This window comes from Phaethon lepturus, unplaced genomic scaffold, assembly GCF_000687285.1.
Source record: "Phaethon lepturus isolate BGI_N335 unplaced genomic scaffold, ASM68728v1 scaffold8686, whole genome shotgun sequence".
NCBI classification, from domain to species: domain Eukaryota; kingdom Metazoa; phylum Chordata; class Aves; order Phaethontiformes; family Phaethontidae; genus Phaethon; species Phaethon lepturus.
The window spans coordinates 10,722-37,864 of NW_010545557.1; the positions used below are offsets into that span (position 1 = coordinate 10,722).

Below are 27,143 nucleotides of genomic sequence, written 5' to 3' on the forward strand. Positions count from 1 at the left end.
GTTGTCTTCTTAAAATATCTTTTGCTTGGATTAATTTGATAAACTGAAAGTATTTTGTGAATACAGAATAAATATTTCCTGGATTCAGTTTTGAAATGGGACTAGAGTGTGTCTGTTGTTTAATATGCCTGCATACCATTGAAAACTTTATTTTTCCTAACTAAAACTACATGAATAGAAATACCAAAAATATCCAACCAGAATGGAACATGTAAAACATACTAGAAGTTGATTAAAGTACATCGACACAGCAAGGAGCTACAGGCTTATGAGCTTGCCTTCATGCATTGTGCTTTTCATAGCCAACAGTCACATCACCTTCTGATCTGGTTCTGTCAGCACTCACAGGCAGGGTCAGGTCAGGTCAGTACTTACACGAGAAAACATCTTGGTGCTGTAGAAAATGCTTTTCTTGATTTGGTAGTTGGCTTTTTTTTCAGAACTAATGTGACAACATGAGGCACTAGGACAACGTCAGAGAAGAACGGGAAATATAACCAAAGGCTTAATAATATTTGATCATTAAAAATTTTAAAGGATTTTATGCAGAAATTCTGAGGTCTGCAAAACTCTTTTAGCTTTTCTAAATTACAGTCAAACCAGTTATGTTTCTGCTTACTTATGGTTTTGATGTTTTAATTTGTTAGTCATCCTCTTGATACAGATAGGAAAGTAGACTGTGTTCCTGGATGATGTTTTAGCAGCATTGTGAAGTTAACTTATTATTGTGTTTACAATGTTATTATCATAGTGATAAGCAGTAGCTTAGAACGCTTGAATAAAATAATTTTTTTGAAGGGTTTGTCTGAAGTCAAATGTTTGGGGTTTTTTTAATGCAAAATTTAAAGTTGCAGTCAAGATATAAAATAAACTTCAGGTTTAAAAGTTAATTATTTAAGAGTTGATTTCTCCTCCCACCCAAAGTGTTTTAGAGTGAAAAACATAGTATACTAGTTCTGTCTGATATACTGAAAAATTAATTTAGATTTTACTGTAATTATTAACAAGAGTGTTGAAGGTATGCATATAATATGCATAATAGAAACCTGCCCCAGGGAGGGGAAAGCCCCCTCCTCACTGAGCATGCCTAGAAAAAAGGAAGGACACTGTGACTTTAAGTGGAGATGAGGCTTGTGAGAACCAGTGGGAACAAGGGTAACGGAGACAACTTTTAAAAAATTCTGGTAACTGTTGCTCAAAGTGTATAAATATTTTCTGTCTGTTAACTGAGGCGTGCTAGCTTTGTGGACCTACCACCTAGCACCCAGCTCTGCGCAGATTTGGAATAAAAGCAAGGGTTTTTGCTCTGTGTATTTTTCGGCTCTCTGCACACTGGGTGAAAGAACCCATATTTGGGACAACAAAAGCACTGTAGGGCTTTTTAAACAAGATACATTGCTTGGAAAAAAAAGTGAAATAATTGTAAAACCTCCCTCAAACAACAAAAATTATAAAAAGTTATTTGTAGTTTTATGTAATCTACAGTTTTGGTCTTTAAAGTTTAAGCTGACATTGACATAAAGCTAAAAAAGCTGGAGAATTTAGTTTTATATTTTATAATATCTCAAGGTTTTTGTGTTTGTTTGTTTTTTCCTTCAAAATGTAGTTTACCCAGTTTTTCAAAATATTATTATATCCCTTACAGAGCTATGTTTGTGATTTGGGACAGCACTTTTGTTTAGCGTCAAGTGTGCTAAACATCCTTGATGCTAAACAAAAGCATCTTTAAAAGAAGAATAATTTATTACTCATAAAAATGGCAAAGCTGCCTAATCTAGGTCAGTCATATGCTCAATTTAAAATTTAGATTTCTTAAGATACGCTTAGAATTATAATGCTGTTATAGTGTTATCAATTAAATTGGTTCATTCACAGTATATTTATTTGACTTGGAATAATCTGTTGCTTTTGGTAGTTTCACAATGGTAGACAAAGTTACTGAGCTCTTGAAATTACCTGAAAAGAAAAATATATTTATAATATTCCTTGAACTTAGGTGGTAGAGTGTGAAAGTTCCCCTGGCCATCTAAATAATTCAGTTGAATATCTAATCTAGATGCTATTGAATGTTCTCTTCAAAATTCATGTAGTCAGGATTTTCTACACGGTGAGATTCTGGTGTGAGTGCCATCTGGTGTAGCATGAATTTCCCCCGGTGCATCAGTGAAGCACCTTGCAGAGTGTTATAGGTAAGACAACGTAATATTAACCGAGTAAGAATTACTTGCATTAGGGCACAGATTGCTCTGATTACTCCAGTGGCTCCAGAAGACTTTAATTTCTACAAGAAATAACCAATACCATTATTTGTATTGCTGTTGTAGCTATTATGATAGTAAGAGACTTTCAAAATGCAGTGCTTGATCTGCACAAGAAAGGTCAGAGTCAGCTAAGATTGCCTTAACTCTTGGTAGCAAAAGGTATGATTGAATTTTTAAGCTGGGCTTGTGATACCTGTCAATTCCATATTTCAAAACATACAAACCACAAAGAATTCCAGTGTGTGCGCCATCTGATAACAAAGCCCTGGAACACCTTTACTTTCATTTCAAGTTATTGTCTTTGTGCTTCAATTTTGGTCATGAAAATGACAAAAGTGATGTCAGCATTAGTAAGAAAGAGGACAAACTTTGATACTTATTTGTAGCTGATATTTGAGCTGAGTGAAATCACTCTTGGAGACTTCTTCATCAGCCTGGGAATATGAAGAAAATCTGTCCTTTGAAGGCCCCATTCTGACATACATATTATTTTGGTGATAGGTGAGATACTCCAGTTCTACGCTGCATTTAAAGCAAGATATCTTTGTGTGACCATTTCTGTTAGAAAAGCAGTTTTTCTTGTTATTTTACCTGGCTGCTAGAGGATACTTGTATTATTAAATCTCTAGAGAAATATTAGATTCCTTTGCAGAATAACTTTCCTTGGCCTAGCTGAAAAAGACTTTAACTAGGAATCCTCATTGCTGTTGAGAGGCTTTCTGGTAGACTCCTTTTCTTTTGAATAGGATCTGTAAGATGGTGCCTGATGCTTATCCTTCTATGAGACCTGGGTATTCAGATATTACTTCAGAAGATACAGTGGACAATCCTTCCAGCTGTGTTTCACAGTTTTCTAGTTTCATGTCACTGCTTGATCTTCCAAGCTTTTTCAGGGTAGTTTTCTTTATGGTGCCTATTGCTTTGGCCTGCAGACAGGATGAATCAAGACTTGTATCTGTATTCCCAGATCAGTCTGATTCTTTTGCTTTAAAAATATGTTACTTTTTCTCATTTTAGAAAGAGAAAAAAAAAAAAAAAAAAAAAAAAAAATCCCTTAACTCCCATCCTAAGATTGATGTCCAGCTTCTTGTTGCTTAAATATTCATGGCATCATTTTTGACAAATATTTTTGTGGGCTCACTTTTTTGGAGGTATCTTGGTGGTGTTTGTCTGTGCATTAGCATTGTTTTGCAACAGAATGATGTTCCTATGCTGAAAAGCAGTGGATTTATACAATGGGAGTAAAATAACTCCTCTCAAGCTTAGAACTGAAATGCCTCTTTTTCTGAGCTGAGGTAAGCCAGTTTGTTCACAGGAGTTTTTTATTTTAGACCATCCAAATATAAACAGAATTACTGGGGTTTAGCATAGGTATGTGGAACTAAAAGAATGTTACACATATGCTTTAGATTAGTTCCGAGACATTTCTCTGCATTTCACTCAGCTAACAAGCTGCTGGGATGCATATTTGGTCTCAGAAGCAGGACCCTGTCTTCAGAAAATCCTCACCTACGCATCCTTTTAGAACAACCTGTGCCTGATCAGTGGATAGTGGGTAGGAGTTGTGGCTGGCACAGGAGGACACCCAAGCAGAACCTGGCATTCTGTTCAGATTTGAACTCTTCATAAGGATTGCTGTGACTTGGAGTGGATGTTTCTTGGGGGTTTGAATTCAAGAGTCACAAGCAATGTGTCCAAAGAGTTAGCGCTGTAACTTTGGAGAGAATAATGTCATTTTGAACAGTGATCACCTTTTTAGGTACCACAAGTGGTACCCCCACTGATGGTTTAACCAGATTTGTGACAGGGAAATTTCTCATTTGCCTTTTACATTGTGTTGATTATAGGTTGTATTACAGTTTAAACTTTGTCTTCATACAAGGTATATTGATTAGATATTTGACATGAAATTATGTGTAAATAAAATGCTTGATTCAGGTAAAGAATTCAACTGAACAGAAAAGAAACAAAACTGAGGTAAAGGACCAGACCTAATAATAAAGCAAATGTATCCAAGCTGAAAATCGTGTTTATAAAGTGCTCATAGTCTAATTATTAGAATCATTGTGTTCTCACCTCTTAACTCACACTTTTCTCTCCTCATTACATATTGTGGTTTTTTCTTTACCAGAGAATTAAATTTGTAGGTGTGACATCTTTTAGAACATTGTTATAAAACTACTACATAGAAAAATAAAATTTTTACTTCTTTGATTCTTTCTATTTATGTGGTACATCTCTTGTGACTAAATGTAGTTCTAATGTTAAAAATCAAAGTAACCCTTCAATTTTCTGAATTATAGGGCAATTTATTTTAAGAATAAAGCTCCTGAAAATGTCAGACTGTGATATAGGTACACGCAAACATTATACATACATACAATTGGGGAAAAAAAACCAAAACATACTTAAGGGTAGAAGCCACTTAAAAACTTTACACATTTTAGTCATTTAAGGTGAGTGATGGTGAGACGTCTCCATTTTATCAAGACAGTATGCACGCAGAATGAGTGGATTAATTCTATGTTTTGGTTAGCTGACAACTATATAAACCTTCTCCTGACTTTTAGAACTGTGTTAATCCTCATTCCGTGCTTATAATCCCTCTACAAGAGCAAGCAAGGTGAATGATGCTTTATCTTAGATCAAGACGAGGCATCTGACAGCATCTGGGAATTGCCTGAAGATCTATTGTGGTGAGTGTGACATTTAAGCTAAATAGTCTTCCAGAGTACTTAGGGAAGTAACAGTAAAATTTGAAGAACTGGTAAATGTTTGGTTTGGTGCTTTTTAGATCAAGGTTGCACTTCAGATGATATTCTCATTTTTAGTTACAGGTTCCTCTTTTACTTATTGCTTTACCAATTGCTGTTTCTTCTACCCTAGAAATTAATACCATAAACATGAATAGCCTTTGGAACATTATTCGGTAATAAATTAATATATAAATAATTGTGGTTTTACCTTTTGCGGGTTACAGCATATACTTATGATAATGACTATACATTACATTACCTTATTGAGAATAGTCAACTGGATCACTGTTGTTGAGATAAACATGATTTTAGAGCAGAAGAGTTGTATTTTCTTGAAAAAGAGTTGTATTTTCTTGAAAGTGTTGCTCATGAATGCTCTTTATCCATCTTCTCCTTTTTAGTGGTTTTTAGTAATTAAGTTTGTGAGCCCACATGTGCAACAGCTTTCATTGCCTACCAGCTACACATTGACCTTGGATTCCCTTTAGTATTCTTGCATTTTCCCATGCTTTTTTCCTGTTTTGTTTATGCTTCTGGAACTTGTGGGTGTTTTGTTTGTTTTAGCAGACAGTCTTTCCTGTAAATACTTCTGTTCTGTGGCCTCCATCACGTTCTTATAGATGTTGTTCCAACTTTAAGTGGTGTCCAGTCTCATTTCACCTTTCTGGGCATGAAGTTAGATGCTGGGATGGTAAATTTTAGACAAGTGTTACAGATGTCCTTGGCTTTCCTTTTCTGTAGGAAAACACCTCTGACTAACACCTGCAAGCCTGGTGTTCTAGAGCTCAGGAAGAAATCTAGTGTACTTGCAGTCTCCAGGATTGTCTTAGTGCTCTCTGCTCTAAACCTTCTTTAGTTCGTAATGAAATACAGTCCATTGGAGCACAGAATATTGTGTTGTACCACCTTATTTCACTAGCAGCTTTGCCACTGCCTTCTTCCCACCATTCCTTATTTTAAGCCAACTGCTAATTTTATCAGGGTGACCTTTCTGTATAAAAGAAAAACCTTTCAAAAGTTGTCACTAATTATTCTGACTCCACTCTTGAATATTCAGATGATAAGTTCTCACATATTCATATAAGTTTTTCATAATATACCCCATAGAAGAGAAGACTGAATTGCTGTTTAATCTGCTTGTTCAGAAATACGAAAAAAATTGTATAATCTGTGAATTTTTTTTTTTCTGTGTAATACTGTAAGATCTAGTATACGTTTCAAAAGTAATGGAAGGAAGATTAATCTAGTAGTTAAAAACTGTTGTAAATCTCTTATGGAGAAGAAGCAAACAGTAATGACTGGATGAAGGGTTGTTTGAAGGGTTTTACCATGATAGTGAAAGATTTAGAAATAAGAAGATTTTGTACCTCAAGCAAGTTCATTTAGTTAACTTGTGAGGACACAAGCATCCAAAATTATCTTTTTCTGGGAAGAAGTTTTTGAAATTTTCCTGGCTAAAAGATTTGGAGTAAATGTTTCTTTGACTTTGAATAATGTATTCTGTATATTTTTAATTCAGCAAACAGTGCAGTGAGTTTTCATGCACTGACAAATCAGCATGGTTATAACTGTGGTAAGAATTTTTGTCAGTTTGCCTTTGTAGCCTGTATTTCATTGCAAACTTTATTTGAAATTAAATCTGTTCTGATTTTATAGCTATACTTGTTGCAGTGTCCACATAATTAAGTGGCTACAGCATGATAATCTTTACTTAAGCTAATTAAGTAGTTTCTCAGCTTGTAAACTGGTTAGAATGGGAAATCACTATTTCCACTTTAATTTTAGGCTGCCTCAGTTTTTTAATGTGTAATCATTGTATAGGTTTGTATATTTTTCACCACTTGTATTCAGGAGTGAAGAACTGGTTTCTAACTTTGTGACTGATAGATCTAACCAAATCATTTAATAGTGCTTGCTGATACGTTAAGGGATCTCTTTGGGGTCATGGAATGTAGTGAGCCACAGGAGCTGAATAGCTGGACTGCCTCCCTCTTCATAATTACTGACAGTTGATTGAAGTACCTCTTCTTTCTGCAGATCTTGCTCTTCTGTATTTTTTTTCCTCCTTTTATCTTTTTGTTGCTAGTACTGGAGGGCTTATGTTTGACAGTTTATACCTATAATGGTTTAAAGAATGAGTCTTAAGTCCTTGTGTTGTCTCATGAGGAAAGAGAAAGTTGGATATTTCTTTAGGTGGGATTCTGTTCCTTGGTTGCCTTCAGGCTTTAGTATGTCACAGTATTGTGCCACCAGTTACTATAATCAGTATTGTTTCTTTTATATGAATAGCTAACAAGAGATAATAGGACATTATCTTAGGAAATTTATCTCCAAATCATTTTGGAGTATATGATATTTCTGACTTTTCTGTGAGAATGAGATTTTTGCTAGGAAAATGCAAGTAAATTTGCTGCTGCTTTTTTCAAGGGGCATGTTAGAAAAGAAACTTTCCTCAAATATTCAAAAGCTGATGATGAAAGTGTCAAGATCATGTAGAATTGGGAAAAAAACCAGCACCCCCCACCCAGTCAAAACATGAGTTCTTCTATTGACACTGGCAAAATCTTCCATATTTGAAAAGAAGGGCAATATTTTTATTTTTGATCTCTTTTCTAGAGATGGTGACTCTTTTACTAGAAAGCTTAAGCCAACCCCTTCCTCAGCAGTGGAGGACATGACTATGCAAGGCAAAAATGCAGATCTGCGTAAAGTGGCATTTAGCTCCCAGAACATTTTTCCTCGGTTTTAGTATTTGATGAGTTGGGAACTTTGCATCAGTGTTACTGTACTCAGTCTCTAACTCTTCCCTTCTCTTTGAAGTTCAACTGCTTTTTGTTTTTGGGGTTTTTTTCCCTTTCTGCTGAATTTTGGAACATATGAAAGCCTAAAGCAATTTTTTTAGGATTCTCTAGGTTGCTTATAAATGTTTCTTGTTAATCTAAAACCATTCAGATCTGAGTTGAGGGAGTGTTGAATGGTAATGAGATAAACTGCGTCTGGGAATAATCAATGTACGGTTTTAGTCCACCTTCCCTGTCTCTGATTCAGACTCATCTACTTCAAAGTTGCATGCTTGTACAATTTAAAGAATCTTCGGAGAACTGTATTTGACATTATTGGTGCTATAACAATAATTGTATGGAAGAGCCAGTAGTCTATGGGAAGTGACCATGCTCTGACTTGATCTGTTTAAACTTTGATGAGAGATGTTTGCTGATTACAACTCTTTCTGCTTTAACAATTTAAACAGTATGACAGAAATGTTTGTAGTTTGTTCTGTCATTCTTTCTGGGGAAATATGGATGAATGACAGCAAATAAGAAATTATCTACAACTATATGTAAAATGTGTGTAAACATACAATAATATTTTTCTGTACTTACAGAAACAATTTCATACTTGAAATTAACTCTTAATTAATAGATACCTGAGATGCTGTAATTTTACTGCAGTATTCTTATGTGCATTTTTACTGGTGCCCTAGTTTTAGGAAGCTCAGGAGTAGTCACATGAATATATTCTTGGATTTTCATCCAATATTGTTGCTACGGAAACATCATCTTTAATACTGTATCCTTGTCTGCAGCTTGTCTGTATTAATCAATGCCTGTTAATGCTCAGCGCAAACCAAGTAAAGATGGAAAAAATCTTAATTTCTTTTATAATAAAGTAGAATATAGAGAATATTATATAAATTATATAATATTATATAAAGAGAATATAGACTATTCTCCTTCATGATCCCCTGCCATTAGAAACCTCACACAAATTGGAGGGTCACGTCCATGTCTCTGGTCTTATCCCGAACAGACACAGTATGGGCAGATTTTATACTTTTTCATAGGCTGCCATTATTATTTAATATCATTAATCTAATATAGGTATTGTACAGTGCATGGATCTGGTCAAAATGGTGGGAATGCTTACATGCTGCTCTAAGGGGGAGAAAAAAAACCTTTTCTGTATGAAGTATAAAAGAGGAGCTTGAATGCTTGAGAAGCATACTCCTTTTCAGTATACTGTTAAAATTGTGATACTGTGTTTCAGCCTGCTTTGAATATCTATCTAGGAAAAAGACCTGTCAGTCAGAGGTGTCAGTGGAAATCTCAGTTTTCTACAGGTCCAGCTATTGATTTTGTTGCCGTAGTGACAAGCTGATTTTTTGAATTTTCTGCTTCTGAACTCTTCTGAGAAGTAGCAAATTTTATAGCCTATTTCAAAATTAATTTGACTTAGCAGTTTGTTAGCCTAATTCCTGCTTTGTTTCGTGGTCACATTTGCCTTTTGGACATTTTCGTTCATATCTGCCTCTTCAGAGACACTACATCAGACCTAACATCTGTTCTTGAAAAGCCTGGGTCAAAAAGGCCAGAGGCAAGCAAAAAGGCCTGAAGAACTTGTCTTGTTAGGAATTTTTGTATCCTTTTTTGGACAAGCAACGATACCTCATTCAACAGCTTAGTCATCCTTCAAGGAAGAGGAAAGAAATCAGGCACAAGTTTACAGTCTAGCTGTGTGGGCTAGATACAAGCACAGTTTCAGCAGTCTAACCTGGATAGGTCATCCCAGCTTTCATTACCAAGGCAGTAAAAGGAACATGAGTTCTCTTTGAGTGCAGAGCTTCTCATTCCGCTAAGCAATCTCTTCCTTCTCCATAGGATAAAAAAATGTAAGAAAATCTGTGTGAGGCGTCAGTGTACTTAAATCCACAGAGCCCACACCAGCCGGTTTGGAAGCTGACTTAAGAGCTGAGCCACAGTCATGCTTTTCTGCCTGTCCTCGGGGACTGACTGGTTGGATAGTAATCAACTACTTCAAATACCATCCCAATAGTTGTACAGTATTAACACCTCTGTAGAGATGTCTTGGAGTTCTTGCCCTGGATATCGAGAGACAACTTGCACTTATTGTTTGATCCTATTAACTGCATCAGGCCCATGAGTCACCTGGATAGCAAACATTTATGGTTATCCATTTCTGGGCACCCATTCTAGTTATATTTTTTTGTTTCTGCACTAAGAAGCTATTTACAGTGCATTGCTCAGGACTGGTTTAATAATAAAAGTTCCTGAATACGTGAGTTGTATCAATGTTTTTACTCTAGAGTTAGACCAAGAAACTATATTTTTGTATTAATTGCTATGCGTGTAAGGATTGTGTAATCACTCGTAGTGCAATGAAATAACTAAAAAGGCTCTCCAGATTGCTTAAATAGGAGTAAAATCCTTGAGGTTTGATTAGAACTAAAAATTTCAGACCCAGAATTCTGCGTGGTGTCCCATGGGTGTAATAATAGCCAAGACCTGAATATTAGGGAAAAGCATCTTCTTATCATTCATGGTTCATAGGAAAATCAGTAAATAACTGTGGCAGTTCCTTTTCTTAGGGCTGGTAATAGAAATAGCAGTCCCTTGACTCTTCCCGTCCTTCCCGTTTCTATCTGTCCTGATAGCCAGTGAGACAAAATACTTGCCAGTAGTACTTCAATCTATCCTTGACTCCTTGGTCTGGAAGAAACGGTGAGGGAAGGTGTTTTCAGGTAAGTGTTTCTTCAAACGCTGCCAACAGCTCTGCTGTTTAGTTTTGCTGAAATCCCTGCATATTGTCGTTTTTAAGAAAAAGTTTTCTGTTTTAGAACATTTATTGTATATTTATTTTCTTCTACTTTCAATGGCCGTCCAGAAAGGTTGTTAGCAATTTACTATAGAGACTGAAGTAATAGGGCAAGGACATTGGTAATTCTACAGTGTTGTCTGTTATGATTAAAATACAGGCATTAGATCTTAATTTCTGCCCCATTATCCCATATGAGGACAGAATTTGACCTCAGTTGTTTAAGCCAGTATTTTATATCATGATATAGGAAGACTAATATTGTGATATTGCTGTTAGTTAATATTTGCCATTTCTTAATTAGAGAGAGAGGAAACATTCTTTATATTCACCTAATACACTTCGAGTGGAATTAGTTGGCACACTTGGACAGTGTTTTCCTGGCCCTTGGTAGTGCCTTTACTGTTGTCCCTTCCGTTTCTGATGCATAGTTAAAAACATGCTAAGCTAATTTTTGGTTGCTGGAAAGTGTTTTGTAAGGTGTGGCATGGCAGTGCTTTTGCCTGTGTGTGTTCAGGGTAATACCTGAGTGTTTTTCAGAGTTGCAGTTGCAGGGTGGTTTTCACTTGCCTGAAACTGCACTATGCACTAATAGCAGAGCTAAGTATGGGATTGAAGAGGCCGTGAATCAGTCAGTTTGCTGTGTTTTTACTTTTTCTCTTCGTTTCAGTCTCTCTTCTCCCCGCCCCCCGCTACTTATTCTTTTCACTTCCTTTCTCCTCTTGAATTTCTTTATTGTCCATGTGGTCTTACCTCTCCTTCTCTGTGGTGTCATTGTAAAAATTAGATCATTTTGAATGCAGCATTTTCTTCCCCTCCAGATACTTTTCCTTTTTCCCCATGTACACCATCTGCCTGGGTGTGCTCTGGGAGTTGTGCAGGTGTTGGTTGGGATTAGGTGGCAGAACTGAAGTGAAATCTGTTAAGTTTTTCCTGCCAGCTCCTTCCTGCACTGTTTTTTAATTGTGAAGTTGCTCTGTCAAATAGAGAAGGAAGGGAAGAACCAGCGAAATAGCTCTGGAATTGAAGAGAAGCAAAGTGGGGAAATGTTGGTTGCTTCATCCCGGTCCTGAGGATAATGTGGAGTAGCAAAGAAGAGGTATTCCTGTAGAAAAGTTGAAAAATCCAGAGGCTTTTTACCTCTTGTAGAAACTTTGAAGTTGAATGTTCCTCTCAGAGTTGTGCATGTGGAATTTGTCAAGCAATATCAACCAACTCAAATGCCATATTAAAATAGAAAAAATATAAAAGTGTATTGCATAGGGTAGTATGACTTCATGAAATACTAAAACAACCTCTAACATGGTTTCCTCTTGCTCTTTTTGTATGTAGAAAATGTATACAACTTTGGAGTTAGATCTTTTTTTCTGGTCATTTCCTGATTAGCTTTATCTTGGCTGTTTCTTCTATATTTGTAGACTCCTCTTGTCTCTGTCCTTTGAACTTCATTTAGCAAAATCTGTTCAGATGTAAGATCTTCTTACCGTTGCAAAGTGCTCAACCTTTCTCCTTTCCAAGTGATGTTGAGATGATTAATACATTTAGTATATGTTGTTAGTGGTTCTGTCCACCAGTCTCTCAAGATCTTTCCTCTATGATTAGTTAGGGGAGGAAATTTTTTAGCCAAATTAAATAGCCAACTTATGAAATTTTGTCTTCCTGACTCACATATGGTATTTCTTACATGATTTTGGACTGGTGTACCTAGTCTGTGTATAATGTCATCAGGTAGCCTGTTTGGGTTTCTATTAGAATATATTCGTACTTATTTTTTTATTATGAAATATGAATCATCAGACCTCATGTCATCCCTTGCAGCTTGCTTGCATAAACAAAACAAAAACCTATCTTGTTGACTAGCATGCTTTCTAGCTTGGTCCCAGATTTGACAAAACAGTTGTGACAATCCTCTGTGAACTTCAAAACTCTGAAATACGAACTATAAGAAAATTCTCTGCAATGCTAGAAATGTGAAAAGTTAATGATTCAAAATCAACTACTCCAAATTGTTCTATATTTAAATTAAGACATTTAAGATAATCTTCATCTCACTTCAGTTTAGTCATCTGAAGTCTAGTCTAAGCTGGTAGTGCTTTGGCTTGCTGTGCAATCAGCAGAGATAGCTTCAGAAGGCTATTCAATCCTCTCATAAAAAGGATGTCAAATAGAATGTGGAATTAAATACTTCTGGAGATGCATATCTCTGCCCATTTATGATAGATGTGTAGATAGCTAAACAGTAACTTCTGTTGATCATCCTTTGTGTTTTTAAATGTTAAGAAATAGAAGGAAAAGGAAAATAGGTACTTTTTTAGTACAGAAAATATGTCCTAATTTAATAAACTCCCTATTTTGGAACAGAGGATTAATGACTGCTCTGCAGTTAGTTTAACTGGAGAAGGCTTGAAGGTTCAAATTCAAGAATGGTGGTGGCATGTACTGTACTAAGAGAATTGTACAGCTATTATGGAATCTGTGGTACAAAATGACTCGTTAATGGGAAAGTATTGTAAAATCATATTTACGTGAAAATATTAATGCAACTGACTAGACAAATGTAAAAGTTTCATGCAAAAATATTTAATATCTTTTTCTTTGGCAGCCTTGCTTTGCATCCTGAACGTGTGTTGGTGGCAACAGGTCAAGTTGGAAAGGAACCATACATCTGCGTGTGGGACTCGTACACTGTGCAAACTGTATCTGTTCTGAAAGATGTTCACACACATGGTATAGCTTGCTTGGCTTTTGATTTAGATGGTCAGGTATGTAATTAATATTCTTTTTTCAAACAAATTGTTTATCTTTCAGAAGTCTTGTTATGTAGCTTTTTCTTTTTTTAAGGAAGTGTATTGACTCATCTCAAGTTGAGGAAAAAAAGTTGGCATTGGAAGCGACTGGCAAATACTCACATTTGGCAAGAAAAGTATAACTTCAGAAGAGTTTTGAATGAAGATGAGGTGGTGGGGAGATTCCTGTGGTCTGTGGGCTGTAGTTCAGGGTTACACCATATGGTTGGGCCTCCCCTGTGCAGAGGCATGTCTTGTGCACAAAGTGATGGCAATCCCATTGTGTTACTGATCTTGGACTCCAAATGTCTTCAGGCAGTATCCCCTTCTCGTGCCATTTGCACTTGCTGGTGGCTGTCCACATTTTGATTCTTTGTTCAAACTCATGTATCCTGGATCTAAGAGTCAAGAAAAAGATTTTATTGGATTATAGTTTTGTTACTTTAAAACATTCTCTGAGTAGTAAATTGTCTCTCAGAGCTGCTGCTTATAAGGGAGATCATTTTTACCAACCACTTGCTCCTATGAATAAGGAGGCTTTCTTGATTGATGTATTAGGAATGGAAAATGCACATTAGGTAGCAGCTGAAGAGGTATTAGCCATGCAAGTCCTTTTTGCATTTGTGGTCTCCTGGTCTTATGCAGCACTTTCTCCCCTGCCAGTTAGCCTTATGTGATATTCAGTTTTACCTATATTCTCAGTTCCTTTTTCTTTCTAAGAAGGTCAGTATCTGTTACTTACTACTGCTTTTTTAAGTGAGGTTGTATTGTTGCAGAGACCAGTTGCTGTCATTAAGACAATATCAAATGGAGCTCTATTGAACACAAATAGAGAAAAGCCTAGCTGTAGCTGGGAGGGGACTGGAGCACAAGTCTTATGAGGAGTGGCTGAGGGAGCTGGGGTTGTTTAGTCTGGAGAAAAGGAGGCTGATGAGGGGAGACCTCATCGCTCTCTACAACTACCTGAAAGGGGGTTGTGGCGAGGTGGGTGTTGGTCTCTTCTCCCAAGTATCTAGCGATAGAATGGGAGGAAATGGCCTCAGGTTGCATCAGGGGAGGTTTAGACTAGATCTCAGGAAAAATTTCTTTACTGAGAGAGTGGTCAAATATTGGAACAGGCTGCCCAGGGAGGTGGTAGAGTCACCATCACTGGAAGTGTTCAAAACATGTGTAGATGTGGCACTTTGAGACATGGTTTAGTGGGCATGGTGGTGTTGGATTGATGGTTGGACTTGATGATCTTAGAGGTCTTTTCCAACCTTAATGATTCTTTGATTCTGTGATTCTGTAGTGTGTTTCTGTTAAAACATGCTGTAATTGTTGTAGGGAGGCTTTGAGTTTGTTGGAATGATCTACAGATTTGATCATTCAGGTTTCTCATTGTTTAGAGAGTGAACTTCTAGAGTCAGCTTCTTTCTAGAACATCAATTCTACTTGACAGCGATATCTTTCCTCTGTGTTGTTCTTGTCTGTGTAAACTCATGTCACTTACTCACTTGAACAGCCTTAGTAATTTAAGATCAAAATGTATCTAATTAGGATTGAAGTCCCCTAACTCTTTTTTTAGAATACAGTTATGCATCCGCTGTGTGTATTTGAGATTTGAATGTAGATCTGTGATTTGTTGTAGGAGTACTGATTCTTATGTTTAAAGCCATAAATGGTCAGAATTTAGGATGTTCACTTTTCTCTGCATTTCCATATGATCACCTTTTTCCTGGCATTTGTTAAAATTTTGAGGTCTTGGAGGAAAGCTGGATACAGGTTTTTCAAGATCTGTGTCTCCAGAATTGTCTCCATACGGAAATACAGTAAAACACAAATCCAGTTCAGAAAGATCTGCAAAATATGCTTGTTTACATCTTTCCTATTGTTTTAAAACTATATTTGTCAGAGTCCCTGACCACGTTCTTTTAGAGGGTTTAATGTTTGATATTAAACATACTTATTTGATATATTTGGCATTATATGGGATCTTGATTTAGTAGAGTGATACAGCAATGTACTGAAATCACAACACAAGCAATTGCAATATACAGATGAATCACAAAAAAAACATGGTTCCTGTTACTGGTCTCTGGAGGATCACTGTTACAATGCTGGGCACCTCCAGTCACTGGGAAGGAATATGTGGATTGAAGTGAGGTCAAGGCCATTGCCCTCTTCAAATTTTCTTTTATAAGTTGTTCCGTTTTTACATTTCATGTTGGACTGTGCCACATACGCACTCTCCTCCTGACCCCCAACCAGTCTGGCTAGCTCAGGAAGACATTATTTATTCTTTATTTATTATCCTTTATTAATTGTCTTGGGGAACCTGATGATTCGCTGGTGCAGCTGCGATATCTAAAACTGTTACCCTCCAGTCTCTCTGGTGTTGAGAGAAGTTCAGCTTGCTTTATGGTACATTCTTCCCCAAGCTTGCTGGTTTTTTTGCTCCCTCTGAGCTCTACTCCACTGTGGGGGTGTGCTGGTTGGTAACAAGATTTCTCAGTTCTTAGGAGAACCAAGAACAAAAACTAATCTCCCTTTTTGAGAAGTTAGGGTTATGTTAGCTTATGTCTGGGAAGGCATCACCCAAAGTTTTTGTGATGGGCATGCAGTAATTGTAAACCTAGTCTGCATTTACACCTCTCATTCTGCAGTAAGACTGGAGTTGAACTGGTTGGAAGTGTAGCTGGAATTGAAACCGATGTTCCTTCCAAGAAAGTTTTTGAAGGTCGAATAGAGTGGTTGGACTTTGTAGTTTCTGAAAAATTGAAGTTGGCTTTCATAAGTAGGGAGCATTGATAGCGATTTTATTTAACTGGTTTAATTTTCTTCTTATAATCTTGGAGCTTTTCAGGCAGTAAAGAAATGGTGGTATTGAGAATAGTTTTCTGTCTTTGGGAAGAAATTTACTTAAGTTTGGGGTTTGCTTTTGCTTTTACAAACTCACTTTGATAATCTACATAGAAATTGAAACTAAATTTGTCATTAATATGTGTAGGTATTAGCTGCTGAACAATGAAAAAAACTTTATCCTAAAGATTTGCAAAGCTTTCATTTATCAAAATTACTATGTCACAATTCATGCATAAACTGAACAAAAAGTCTTAATTTTCTTTAAAAACAAAACTCAAAATCACTCAGTTTCTTTTTCTGCAATCTTTAATACTATTAGTCTTTCTTTGAGAATTTCTGTAGGAAAGGTAACATTTTGACTGGTTAACAGATATAGTAAAAGTGGACTACTGGCTAATATGGTCAATGATTTGTGTCAAGAAATCTGTGCAAAATATCTTCACAGTTGAAGACAAGACAGGCTGCAGAGCATAGAAAGATTTCAAACTTTTATTTTTCTGTATTTTCTTGGAACAATCTTTTTGTCCTTCCTGGTTTTACAGTTTAACTGGCTTCAGACTCTTTCTGAATATTAAGGACTCCATGAAACTTGTATGTTTGGGGTCTTGTTGGATTCTGGTTTGAGAAAGCATTCAGAAAGGAATAGTTACTCAAATGTTTTGAAGAATCAAGCAAGAGACTCTTAAAGCTTTTAACTGTTTTTAATCTTTGTTTCCAAGAAGATTGAAGAAAATATTTTTCTTTGTATCTTCTGAACTTGTAAAATAAATACTTAAATTCTGCAAGTTATATGTAATTAAAGGTAAATACATGTGGTTTCATTAACTTCAGTGAGATAATTCCATTTTGCAAATGTCTCCTGACTGCTGCTTGCCATGTGTGCTATATATAATTATATATTAAACTAAATCAGAAATATGTTGTTATCCAAGAAGATCTTATCCATCTTTATGATTACGGTACCGTAACTGAAGAAACACATCTATGGAAGCTTCGGCATAAGATGTCTCTTTAATTTTCTTCTATATCAAAATGTAGCTGTTGCTTCTAACTCAAATATGTTATGAATTTGTTATCATTCAAAATGATGACTATAGCTTTCATTAATATATTGAGTTATTTTTATTTATTTATTTAATTTGGATGTTTTTAGCGATTGGTCTCAGTTGGTTTGGATTCGAAAAACACAGTTTGTGTATGGGACTGGAGAAAAGGAAAATTGTTATCAATGGCTCCTGGTCATACAGACAGGGTAAGTATAAATAAAGAACTTGAGTGTCAATATAATTTTAGTTTGTTAAATCATGTTTGTGCATACATACTAGAGCTATGTCTGAACAAAAAATAATTAAGATATGTGAAGGTATGAACATTTATTTCAAAAATAAAATGCCTAACCATTTATTTGGTATGGTTTGTTGAGACTGTAAGCATGTAGGAGAATTGCAAAATTAATGCACTTCCTAGACCCTAATTCCCATATGGGAAATCAAAATGCAAATAACCTCTTAAATTTTTCTAGTACGTAAATGAACCTTTTATGTTGCTTTACCATGTGTTGTAATTGCTCTAGGAAAAAAACAAACAGAACTAACATGAGCTGTACGTTGCAATTTCAGTATTGAATGAGGGGATAAAAAAATCATTCCAATAGTTCCATTTAAAGCATTTGAGACTGTCTGTTAATTTGCTGCAAGTTTTTTTAATTTTGCTTCTGACATCCTTGTTTTTTTTAATGCAGATATTTGATATTTCTTGGGATTTGTACCAGCCAAATAAGCTTGTCAGCTGTGGCGTAAAACACATCAAGGTAATGAAATGAATGTTAATTCATAAAATATTTAAGCTGCAGTAGTTTATAAAATACATACATAGAATCTAAAAGGAGTATATAATTATAATATGAAAGGTCCTCTGTAAGAATAATATTTATTCCTAGGAACTGCAGTCATGAATCACACCTGACTTAAACTAGACGTTTGACAATATATATAGTGGAAAAGAGACCACCTTTGCTAAAAAGAGTTCATGCCCTGAGAGAAGGAATGCAGAAGGAATGGAACGGTTGTCAGTAGCATCATATGTAATGATTGTAATATAATTTAAAATTTAGGTTGTCTAAAACATGCTGTTTGAAATCCCAAGTAGCATAAGACAGAGTGCACATTTAAGGTGAGTCCAGGTACTCAAGTTTCAGATTCTTGGAATGATTAATGAATTGTTACACTGCAGAGGTGAAATCAGTTGAAAAAACATTTCTTACAGTTTGAGAGAATATGGGGATACAGTGGAAAGAGAAAGGAAAATCTTTCTTTTAATTCTTTTCCCTGCTGTTATTCCTACCTTTGTCATTTTGAACACTCTGTACCTGTTACAGGGTTTATAATTTGGACAGTTTATGTCTTTTTCAAGCAAGTTTCTGTGAAACTCTCTGCTTTGTTTGGTCCATGTACCAACTGTTGTGCAGAAACAGCTTCTTTTTCAGGTTTAACTCTGCCAGCAGGATTATCAGTGCTTGACTGCCATCAAATAAGGTTCCTAAAGTCACTGCCTTCTCCCATGCACTGTCTTCTGTGTTACCACATAACAGCAGTAGATGGCAGCTTGAAAGTTCTGTATTACTCTTATGTGTAGGTTCCTATGGTGGGAAAAATGCATTGCTTTTTATACATTCAACTTTTAGATTAATAGGTATTAGTGGTTTACTGGAAAAAATGTTCAGTGTGTTCGCTAGATTGCATACGTCTTTGATGTAGTGGAGTGTTTAGCATGTTGTTTACAGATTTCCTTGAGCTTGATTAATAATGATCTTTTTTTTCTACGTCAAGATCTAAAAGGACAGTTATGCCAATAGTGAGCTAATATTTTCCAGCAGTGATTTAGTATATTAAAGGTGGCTTTATGATGTCAAAACATATCTGTTTAGATCAGTAAAAGTTTATCTGAGCAACTTTTAAGTCTCTATGAAGCCCTTTTTAAATAACAATAACATTTAAAAATAATTGGTGTTTCCTTTGAGAAAACATTAACTAAAAATCTGGATCCTAGAGATTTATAGGCATTTGGATCAGGCAACCGATTTTTCTTGATGTGTATTTTTCTTAAACCATCCTCTCTTCTTGTTCTTTCAGATACCAATAATTACTTTTATGTTTGTAATTCATATTGTACTTTTTCCTCACATGGTATTTAATGCAAATTGTAATACTAATTAATCAAGTTATGTAGGTAATTCCAAGTGAACTGATATTGAGGAATTACTTTCTTAGATACGTTACTTACATCCATATTGGAGTTAGTTGTTTGCTTTATGCGGAGACTGTGCAATTTACTTCTCAAGCAACAACATAATCTATAACCAGTGTACTTTGGTTAAAGAAATACTAGTTAAAACAGGGGATTTGTCTAATCAGTATATGGTTATTTCTTAATTACAGTATTGATGGTACCAAAATCATTCATTGTAACTGCTTACATTATCCTATATTAATTGAAGTCTCTGCTCAGAATTTTGAATAGATTATTGATAACAGAGACTTGCTGTGAAATACAGTTTAGTAAACATGTATACAGAAAACATGCTGAGACAATATATGAGTAACCTGTCAGCAGTGATGAAATGAATGCTTTCACATTTTGCACTGGATTATTCCAGCAGCTTGTTGATTTTCCAGTGCCTATTTATGTGTTTGGGCAGGAGGGTTTGAAGGGAATATGCAGGTGCTGCTTGTCTGTAGAGATCTCAGAAACTAGAGTGTAGCTGGAGATTGAGTTGGCAAGTATTGTGCTCTGACAAGAGACTTTGCATGTATTTAGTTTAGGAGTCATCTGTACATGTTGGGTCACCTAGGAGGAAATTAACTCTCATGTGATTGCTGTAATCACATAGTAATGGTTTATTTGAAAGTTCTCAAAAATGTCCACCTTAGCTGCTTTGCATGATCAGTGATTCTGATGAGAAGTGGTAAGTCTATAATAAAACCAGCTGCTTTCAAACAGAGGAAACAGCAACCTTATCAGACATTTAATTGCTTAGATTGCATCTTTAAATGCCTAAAGTAACATAAAGTGCAAATGCAACATTTGCAAAGTGGAAGTCTTATGTCAAAGAAATAGCAGATAATTCTATTACGAAACACTTTTCAAAAATGACTGAAGATACAATTGGCTCACAAATTATAATTTGAAAGAATTTCAGTTTGGTTTAATAGTGATACCCTGAAGCTCTTTCCCACCTAGTCTGATATGCTGATTTTATGGAAAGATAAAGTTGGTTAACAACATAAAAAGTTGTTAATCAGCTGGAGGACTAAAGCAGGGAAAAGGGTATGAATGATGATGTCTTTTGGAGGTAAGGTACTTCTCTTTCAGATGTATATATTAAATCATAGGATATTAGTGAAATACCCATGTTTCTAAATCGCTTTATGTTGCAGTTCTGGAGTTTGTGTGGCAATTCATTGACACCAAAACGTGGTGTTTTTGGCAAAACTGGTGATCTCCAAACTATATTGTGCCTTGCCTGTGCAAGGGATGAAGTGACATATTCTGGTGCACTGAATGGAGATATATATGTATGGAAAGGAATCAACCTTGTACGGACAATACAGGGAGCACATACTGTAAGTATATCTCTTTAAATTAATATAAAATGTTAAATGGATTTCTGGAGAGCTGGAAAGGGCAGTGCAAGATCACCTGGTCTGTGTTCCTAAACAATTTCAATGATAAAGACTCAGTATGTCCAATTTGAATTTTTTTTTCTTCCTTTCTTTCTGTTGCTTAAGATCACTGTTATGGTAGAAAGTGAATGCTAGATTGAGAAATACATTTGGATATCTATTTATGTACTGTCTCCCGTTATCGTTGATGGGGGATTTAGTAATCAATAGAGCCTGGAATGCATTTAAGTTTACCCTTAAGTAGACATCTATTATTCTGTTCAGTTACCCACGTGTGTGTATATATAGTGGCATTTTGTATACTGGAGTTGTGAGTATAGCTGCCTCCCCAAAGAATATGTGCAGCAATGTGCTCCGGTGGCCAAGAGGGCCAGTGGTATCCTGGGGTGCATTAAGAAGAGTGACCAGCAGGTCGAGAGAGGTTATCCTCCCCCTCTACTCTGCGCTGGTGAGGCATCATCTGGAGTATTGTGTCCAGTTCTGGGCTCCCCAGTTCAAGAGAGACGGGGAACTTTTGGAGCAAGTCTAACAGAGGGCTACAAGGATGGTTGAGGGACTGGAACGTCTCTCGTATGAGGAAAGGCTGAGAGCCCTGGGGCTGTTGAGTCTGGAGAAGAGAAGGCTGAGTGGGGACCTTATCAATGTCTATAAATATCTGAAGGGTGGTTGTGAGGAGGATGGAGCCAGTCTCTTTTCAGTAGTGCCCAGTGATGGGACGAGGGGCAATGGACATAAACTGCAGCACAGGAAGTTCCACCTCAACATGAGGAAAAACTTTACTGTGAGGGTGACGGAGCACTGGAACAGGCTGCCCAGAGAGGTTGTGGAGTCTCCTTCTCTGGAGACCTTCAAAACCCGACTGGACGCGCTCCTGTGCCCTAGGTGATCCTGCCTTGGCAGGGGGGTTGGACCAGATGATCTTCAGGGGTCCCTTCCAACCCCTACCATTCTGTGATTCTGTAATATGGATTTGCTTTATCTGACTTTCTTTTGTGGATGTGTAATTAGTCCAAAAGCATCTCAGAAGGCTTGGACTCTTATATTTAGTCAGTTGGTGTTGAAACAGAGAAACAGGTCTCCAGAGAGGCTGTGGAGTCTCCATCCACATCGCTGTGCATTTGGAGATACTCACAACATGACTGGACACAGCCTTGAGCAACCTGCTGTTATCTGACCCTGCTTTGGGCAGGGTTTTGGACAAGAAGCTCTCCAGAGTTTCCCCCCCAGCATAAGCTATTCTGTCATTCTGTGAATTGAGTCCTACTGGCTGGTCATCTGATAGCTCTCTAGAGGCATTGATTGTATGAACTGTAATGTAAGCAGAAACACCTAGCTTGTTTGTAGACACATATGTTTAGTCATTTTAGCTCAACTCAATCACTCATCTTTGTCTTATGTTGCTGCCTTTTACTGTATTCATTCAGCTTTTTAGGACAGTATACAGCTTTGAAAAGTGAAGACATATCAGTGAAAGTTTAATAAATTGTTTAATGCAACTATCAAGTGATTATATTTTTGCTACATAAGTTTCCATTATATTTTCCGTATTGTTTCAAAGCATATAGTTTTCTGATTAAAGTAGGCAGCAAAAAAACACTTAGTGGTTTGCAACCTAATTTGTGCATGCCAAACCATGACAGTCCTCATTTTCTTTCATGATAGTAAGTCATATACAGCAATATAATGCAAGATTCAACTTCTAACTTGTCCAAGTATCACTTTAAAAACAAAGCCAATCAATTTCTGGTTGTTTTAACCTACAAAGCTTGAAACTGCTAAGGTAACTTTATGAAGCTATATTATTTACCGGTTTAGGGTTGATTTTTGTTTCAGAAAGCATTGTCCTTTCTAGATAATATTTGAAGTTCACACTATTTTTAATTGTTAATAAGGAAAAATACAAGCATATGTGTTCCTATATTGCAGCTTTGAAAATCTAGGTAGAAATCAATAACAATTAATTATTCTTTCTTATAAAAATACGTTTGTTTTAACTGGCATTATTGGACTGGATGGGATGATATATGTAACTGAAATATTAAAATCACTCTTTATGATTTGACCGGGTAGAATGGAGGGGACAAAAAGTGATGAATGAGATGTATGTGGGAAAGGTTGCGGTCAGTCTCTAGTAAGGAGGCTCTTGGTTTACATGATTTAGAAATGTACATTCAGGACGATTGCAGCTTGTTGAATGAACTAATAATTTAAAAACGATTGGACTGGTTATTTAGATAGCTATATAATGACAGTGTATCTGATTATGAACAGAAATAAAGTTATGAAAAACATAAGTGTGGAAAACATGTCGTAGAAACTGTATTTTACGTTTGAGATTTCTTTATATACATATAAGTGTATGTGTATAAAAAAATAAAAAATATATATACATACAACACCACATACCCTCCTGTATGCATCTATAGAAATATTAAATGTATTCAGGAAGGCCCAAATTATAAACCAAGAAGTATGAGGGGATATTTTATCCTTCAAATATTCCCTGACTCGTAATACCTTCAGATCTGGTTACAGTGCTCATGTTATTTTTCAGTAGTGTTCTACTCTATCCTGTATTTTCCTAAGGTGACATGGACATTTACTTTTTGATATTGAAGTTAGTGAAATGAAGTTTTTGAAATGCTTATATTGCATATGTAGACCTGGATTCCCAGAGGCAAGGGTACACTTTGTCTACTACCCAAAGCCGATCAGGAAAATACCCTCCCATCCTGTTAGGTGCTGTAGAAGACACCTGTCCTGTTCATTTGCATATTTGTTACTTGGAGTATTTAGAATTGCAACAGTTTATTTCTCAGAATAAGGCAGAGCTTTTCGGCTGTTTCAGTGTGAAATGACGTAACTGATAAATGTGGAACAATGAGAGCTTGTTGCTCCATGACCTTATGTGCTGTGTCAGTTCTTTGTTGACCACAAGATCAAATTTGAAGTTCTCTGCTCCTTATCTTTAGTAGCGTCAGTGAATGGAGCTCAGGTGACCTTGGAGTAGGTCTCATCTAGCCTTCTATTTTTGGCTCTGTCCTTTAGGCTCAATGGAATTGTACTTTGCAGTACTGAAAATTAAGTAGGGGCACTAGTCCATGGCTTTGGAATTCATTTTCACAAGAGATTAGAGTCACTACAAATCTCACCAATTTTAGGGCAAAAAACACCCCAACAAAATCTCTTCTGAAAGCTTATTTTCCAACAAAATGAAACCTTGTTTTTCAATAAAACATTACCTTAAAGGATAATATTGTCAGACTATTGTAAGCACAAAATACAGCAGCTTGGAATGATTGTGCCTCTTCAGCCATATTAAAGAATTACCATCATATTTTGCAGCTATTTTGTACTTAATTTTATAAATCATGTCCTTCTTGTCCAGTCTTTTAGAAGAAAATGCAAGTGTAAATGATAACATTTGTGATGTGCATGTGTTAAAAGCGCAGTGTAGGAAATTGATACAAATTTCCATTCAATGTGCTAGAGTTGGAATTGTCATCCCTGCATGCCTATTTATCATCCTGCATCATTACTCCTCAACAGGCTTGAATGAAACTGAAAATTTATTCAAGGAAAACATTTTCATTATTTGCATGAAGAACCATGTATTCCTTTCTTGCAGTATAAACAGTAGATATCCCCTAATGTACTTCCCACGTTAAAGCACATCTAAAGCTTGTAGTGATGTGGGGATATAGTCCATCCAGCTGGCAGTGGTCTGCATTAATATAGAAAATGGATTCTTTTCGAAGTTTGACTATCTTTGTTACAAATACATTAGCTGAAAAGACATTTTTTATTTTAAGAGTAATTCAGTGTGAAAAATAAATCGTGCTGTCCCAATATAAGCAACTGAGGAAACGGATAGCAATTTTAACACTAGCAAGAAAAATAAGAATTCACAGCTAAGTCAAATTATCTGTCTTCTGTCGCAGCAATACTAAGAACTGTAGACAGAGGAAAGAAGAGTTTCTGGCAGACTCCTGTCTGAGTTTGAGTAGAAACAAAAAGTTGAAAGCAAATAGGTTGGGATGACTGGAGATTTCACTTAATGTACATGTAGGAATGAAAAGTAGGAAAAGATGGAAACAAGCAGTGGTTAAGAGTGAAGGCACAGAGTTCATGTGGAGGGAACACTGGATGGCAATGGGAAACTCCAATTCTAGTTTTGTTGATGTCTCCTAAATAATAATACCAATAATGAAACTTTTAAAAGGGAGAAAGAAAACAGCAACGTGAAAATGTATGTAAGTTCATTGGCACTGGTAGTACTGGAAGTTATTTGTAGGCAGTGCATCTGATTCTGGAAAGTTAATATATACTTGACTGAAAAAACAACCCCACAACATAAAAATCTTTTGTTAGGTATCTTATTTTTGTACCAGTGCACAGAACAAACCATAGATTCTTCTATTAATTTTATGATCTTACATGTTCTAAATTCAAGGTAGTCCATGACTATTTTTATATTTTTATACACACACACAAGATGTTACTCGGGTATTAAAACAAAATAGTATACTTATTTAAAAACACTGTAAGCTATAAAGATTCTTGTATTCTATGCCTTTGCCTTGCATAGTAGATGTTCATAAGATGCTTTCTCAGTGACTGAATAATTTATTTTGAGATAGTCTTTCAGAGGTACACATTAAAGTTGTGTGGATTGATGTCAGAAACTGAGGTTAAATAACAGGCTTGAGGTTAAATAACAGGCACTCTGTTAAAACTATTGCACACCTATGTCAGTTGGCTGAACACTAATTAAATATAGATGGAAACAATATAATGAACTTAAATGAATCGTTTTAAGCTGGTATCATGTACCAACTCATTAAGTCATGCAGTATTTTTCTCCTACTGCTTAGACGATTCATGGATTTGAAAGGTAACTGTCCACTTATTTCAGCCAATGAGAGGCGTATAGACAGCTGTTTTTTTTTAAATATGAAAATGCCCATTTTTTTAACTGTTTTATGGGTGACTTATTAGATAGGAAGATTAAATTTCACGTAGTGGCTCTTCACTGTAAACTTACTGACACCAACCTTAAATGTTTGCAATCCATTTCCTTGCTATGCAGTATATATTAGGAGAGAGAATATCTTAGAATAAATGCCCAACATGTGTTGCTTTACATGTTAGCATCTATGTTCTGAATTGTATCTAGGAGTAAAAAGGAGGCACTGGAGTTTTTACCGTACTGGTATAATGTCTCTGTTCTCCATTTTGCTCGGTAGTAGTCACTTGCTTCTGAAATTTCCATATGATTTTTCAAGCTTGGTCCTAATTATAGCTAAATGCAGTCATGTGTTTTAGGAATTGTATAGTCAGAGTTAGTGTGGTGGTTTTTATATAAATGACTGCATTTAGGTAAATTAATGTGTGATTTTTGTCCGTTGGAGGCAAAATAGGTCCAGCAGCAATAGGAAACCTGAGACTACCTCACTATTGGAAGCTTCTTGGATACAAGCAGTGGCAAAGTATTCACGCAGTAGAGACCATCTTTCTCAAGTTCTTCTTATACTTCTCCAGCTTTCAACTATCATTTCTGGTAGATCTGGGCATTTATTTCTTTGTTTGCTGTCATTCAACTCTTTTTTTCAAATTTGAGGGAACACAGATGTGATACTAGCTGGTTATATTGGAAAAATAGGAAATATTCTGCATTCTGAGAAAACTGCTGATCAATTTGAGATGAAACCGGATTTTCCTGTTCATTGGGAACTGTAATGAAGAATCTGTAACAGAAGAACGCGGTCTGTATGTGAAACTAACTTTTAAGCTGGAAGACTTTGATCTACACCTTTTATTTTGATTCAGAAGCACTATCAATCTTTGTTGCTCACATTATTCAGTTGGATCAAATGAAGTCAATGCAATTGTTTGCCTGTCATTACTCCTGGAAGGCTATTGACAATCAAAAATCAAATTATGTTAATGAGAATTTAAAGCTAAAGGATTAAGAGAAGCATGAAGACTCCGAAGTTGCTTTGCATTTACAATCTTGACAGTTTCTAAAAGGAAAGATTTAGTGGAAGAATTATGACTGACCAAGCTACCAGAGTAAAGAATCTGTCTTTTCCCTGTTAAGTGTGGGCCTAAATTAAATGAAGAGTAGCTAAGCTAAGCTTCTTCCATTAGGTACTCACCATCCCCATTAATAAAGGACCTTTTTTCTAGTTTTCATCTAAT

At 36.0% G+C, this 27,143-nt stretch overlaps 1 protein-coding gene across 1 annotated transcript in view; it reads left to right on the forward strand.

The window, feature by feature from the left end:
* Positions 1-13,232: 13,232 nt before the first annotated feature.
* The window catches only part of EML5 (echinoderm microtubule associated protein like 5), a gene marked incomplete at its 5' end in the record, with an annotated part of 89,470 nt that continues 75,559 nt past the window's right edge, over positions 13,233-27,143 (forward strand). Inside the window, 4 exons of the mRNA XM_010288997.1 lie at positions 13,233-13,392; positions 17,414-17,512; positions 18,002-18,070; positions 20,697-20,882. Coding sequence (XP_010287299.1) covers positions 13,233-13,392; positions 17,414-17,512; positions 18,002-18,070; positions 20,697-20,882 — 514 coding nt within the window. The remainder of the gene's footprint in view (positions 13,393-17,413; positions 17,513-18,001; positions 18,071-20,696; positions 20,883-27,143) is intronic.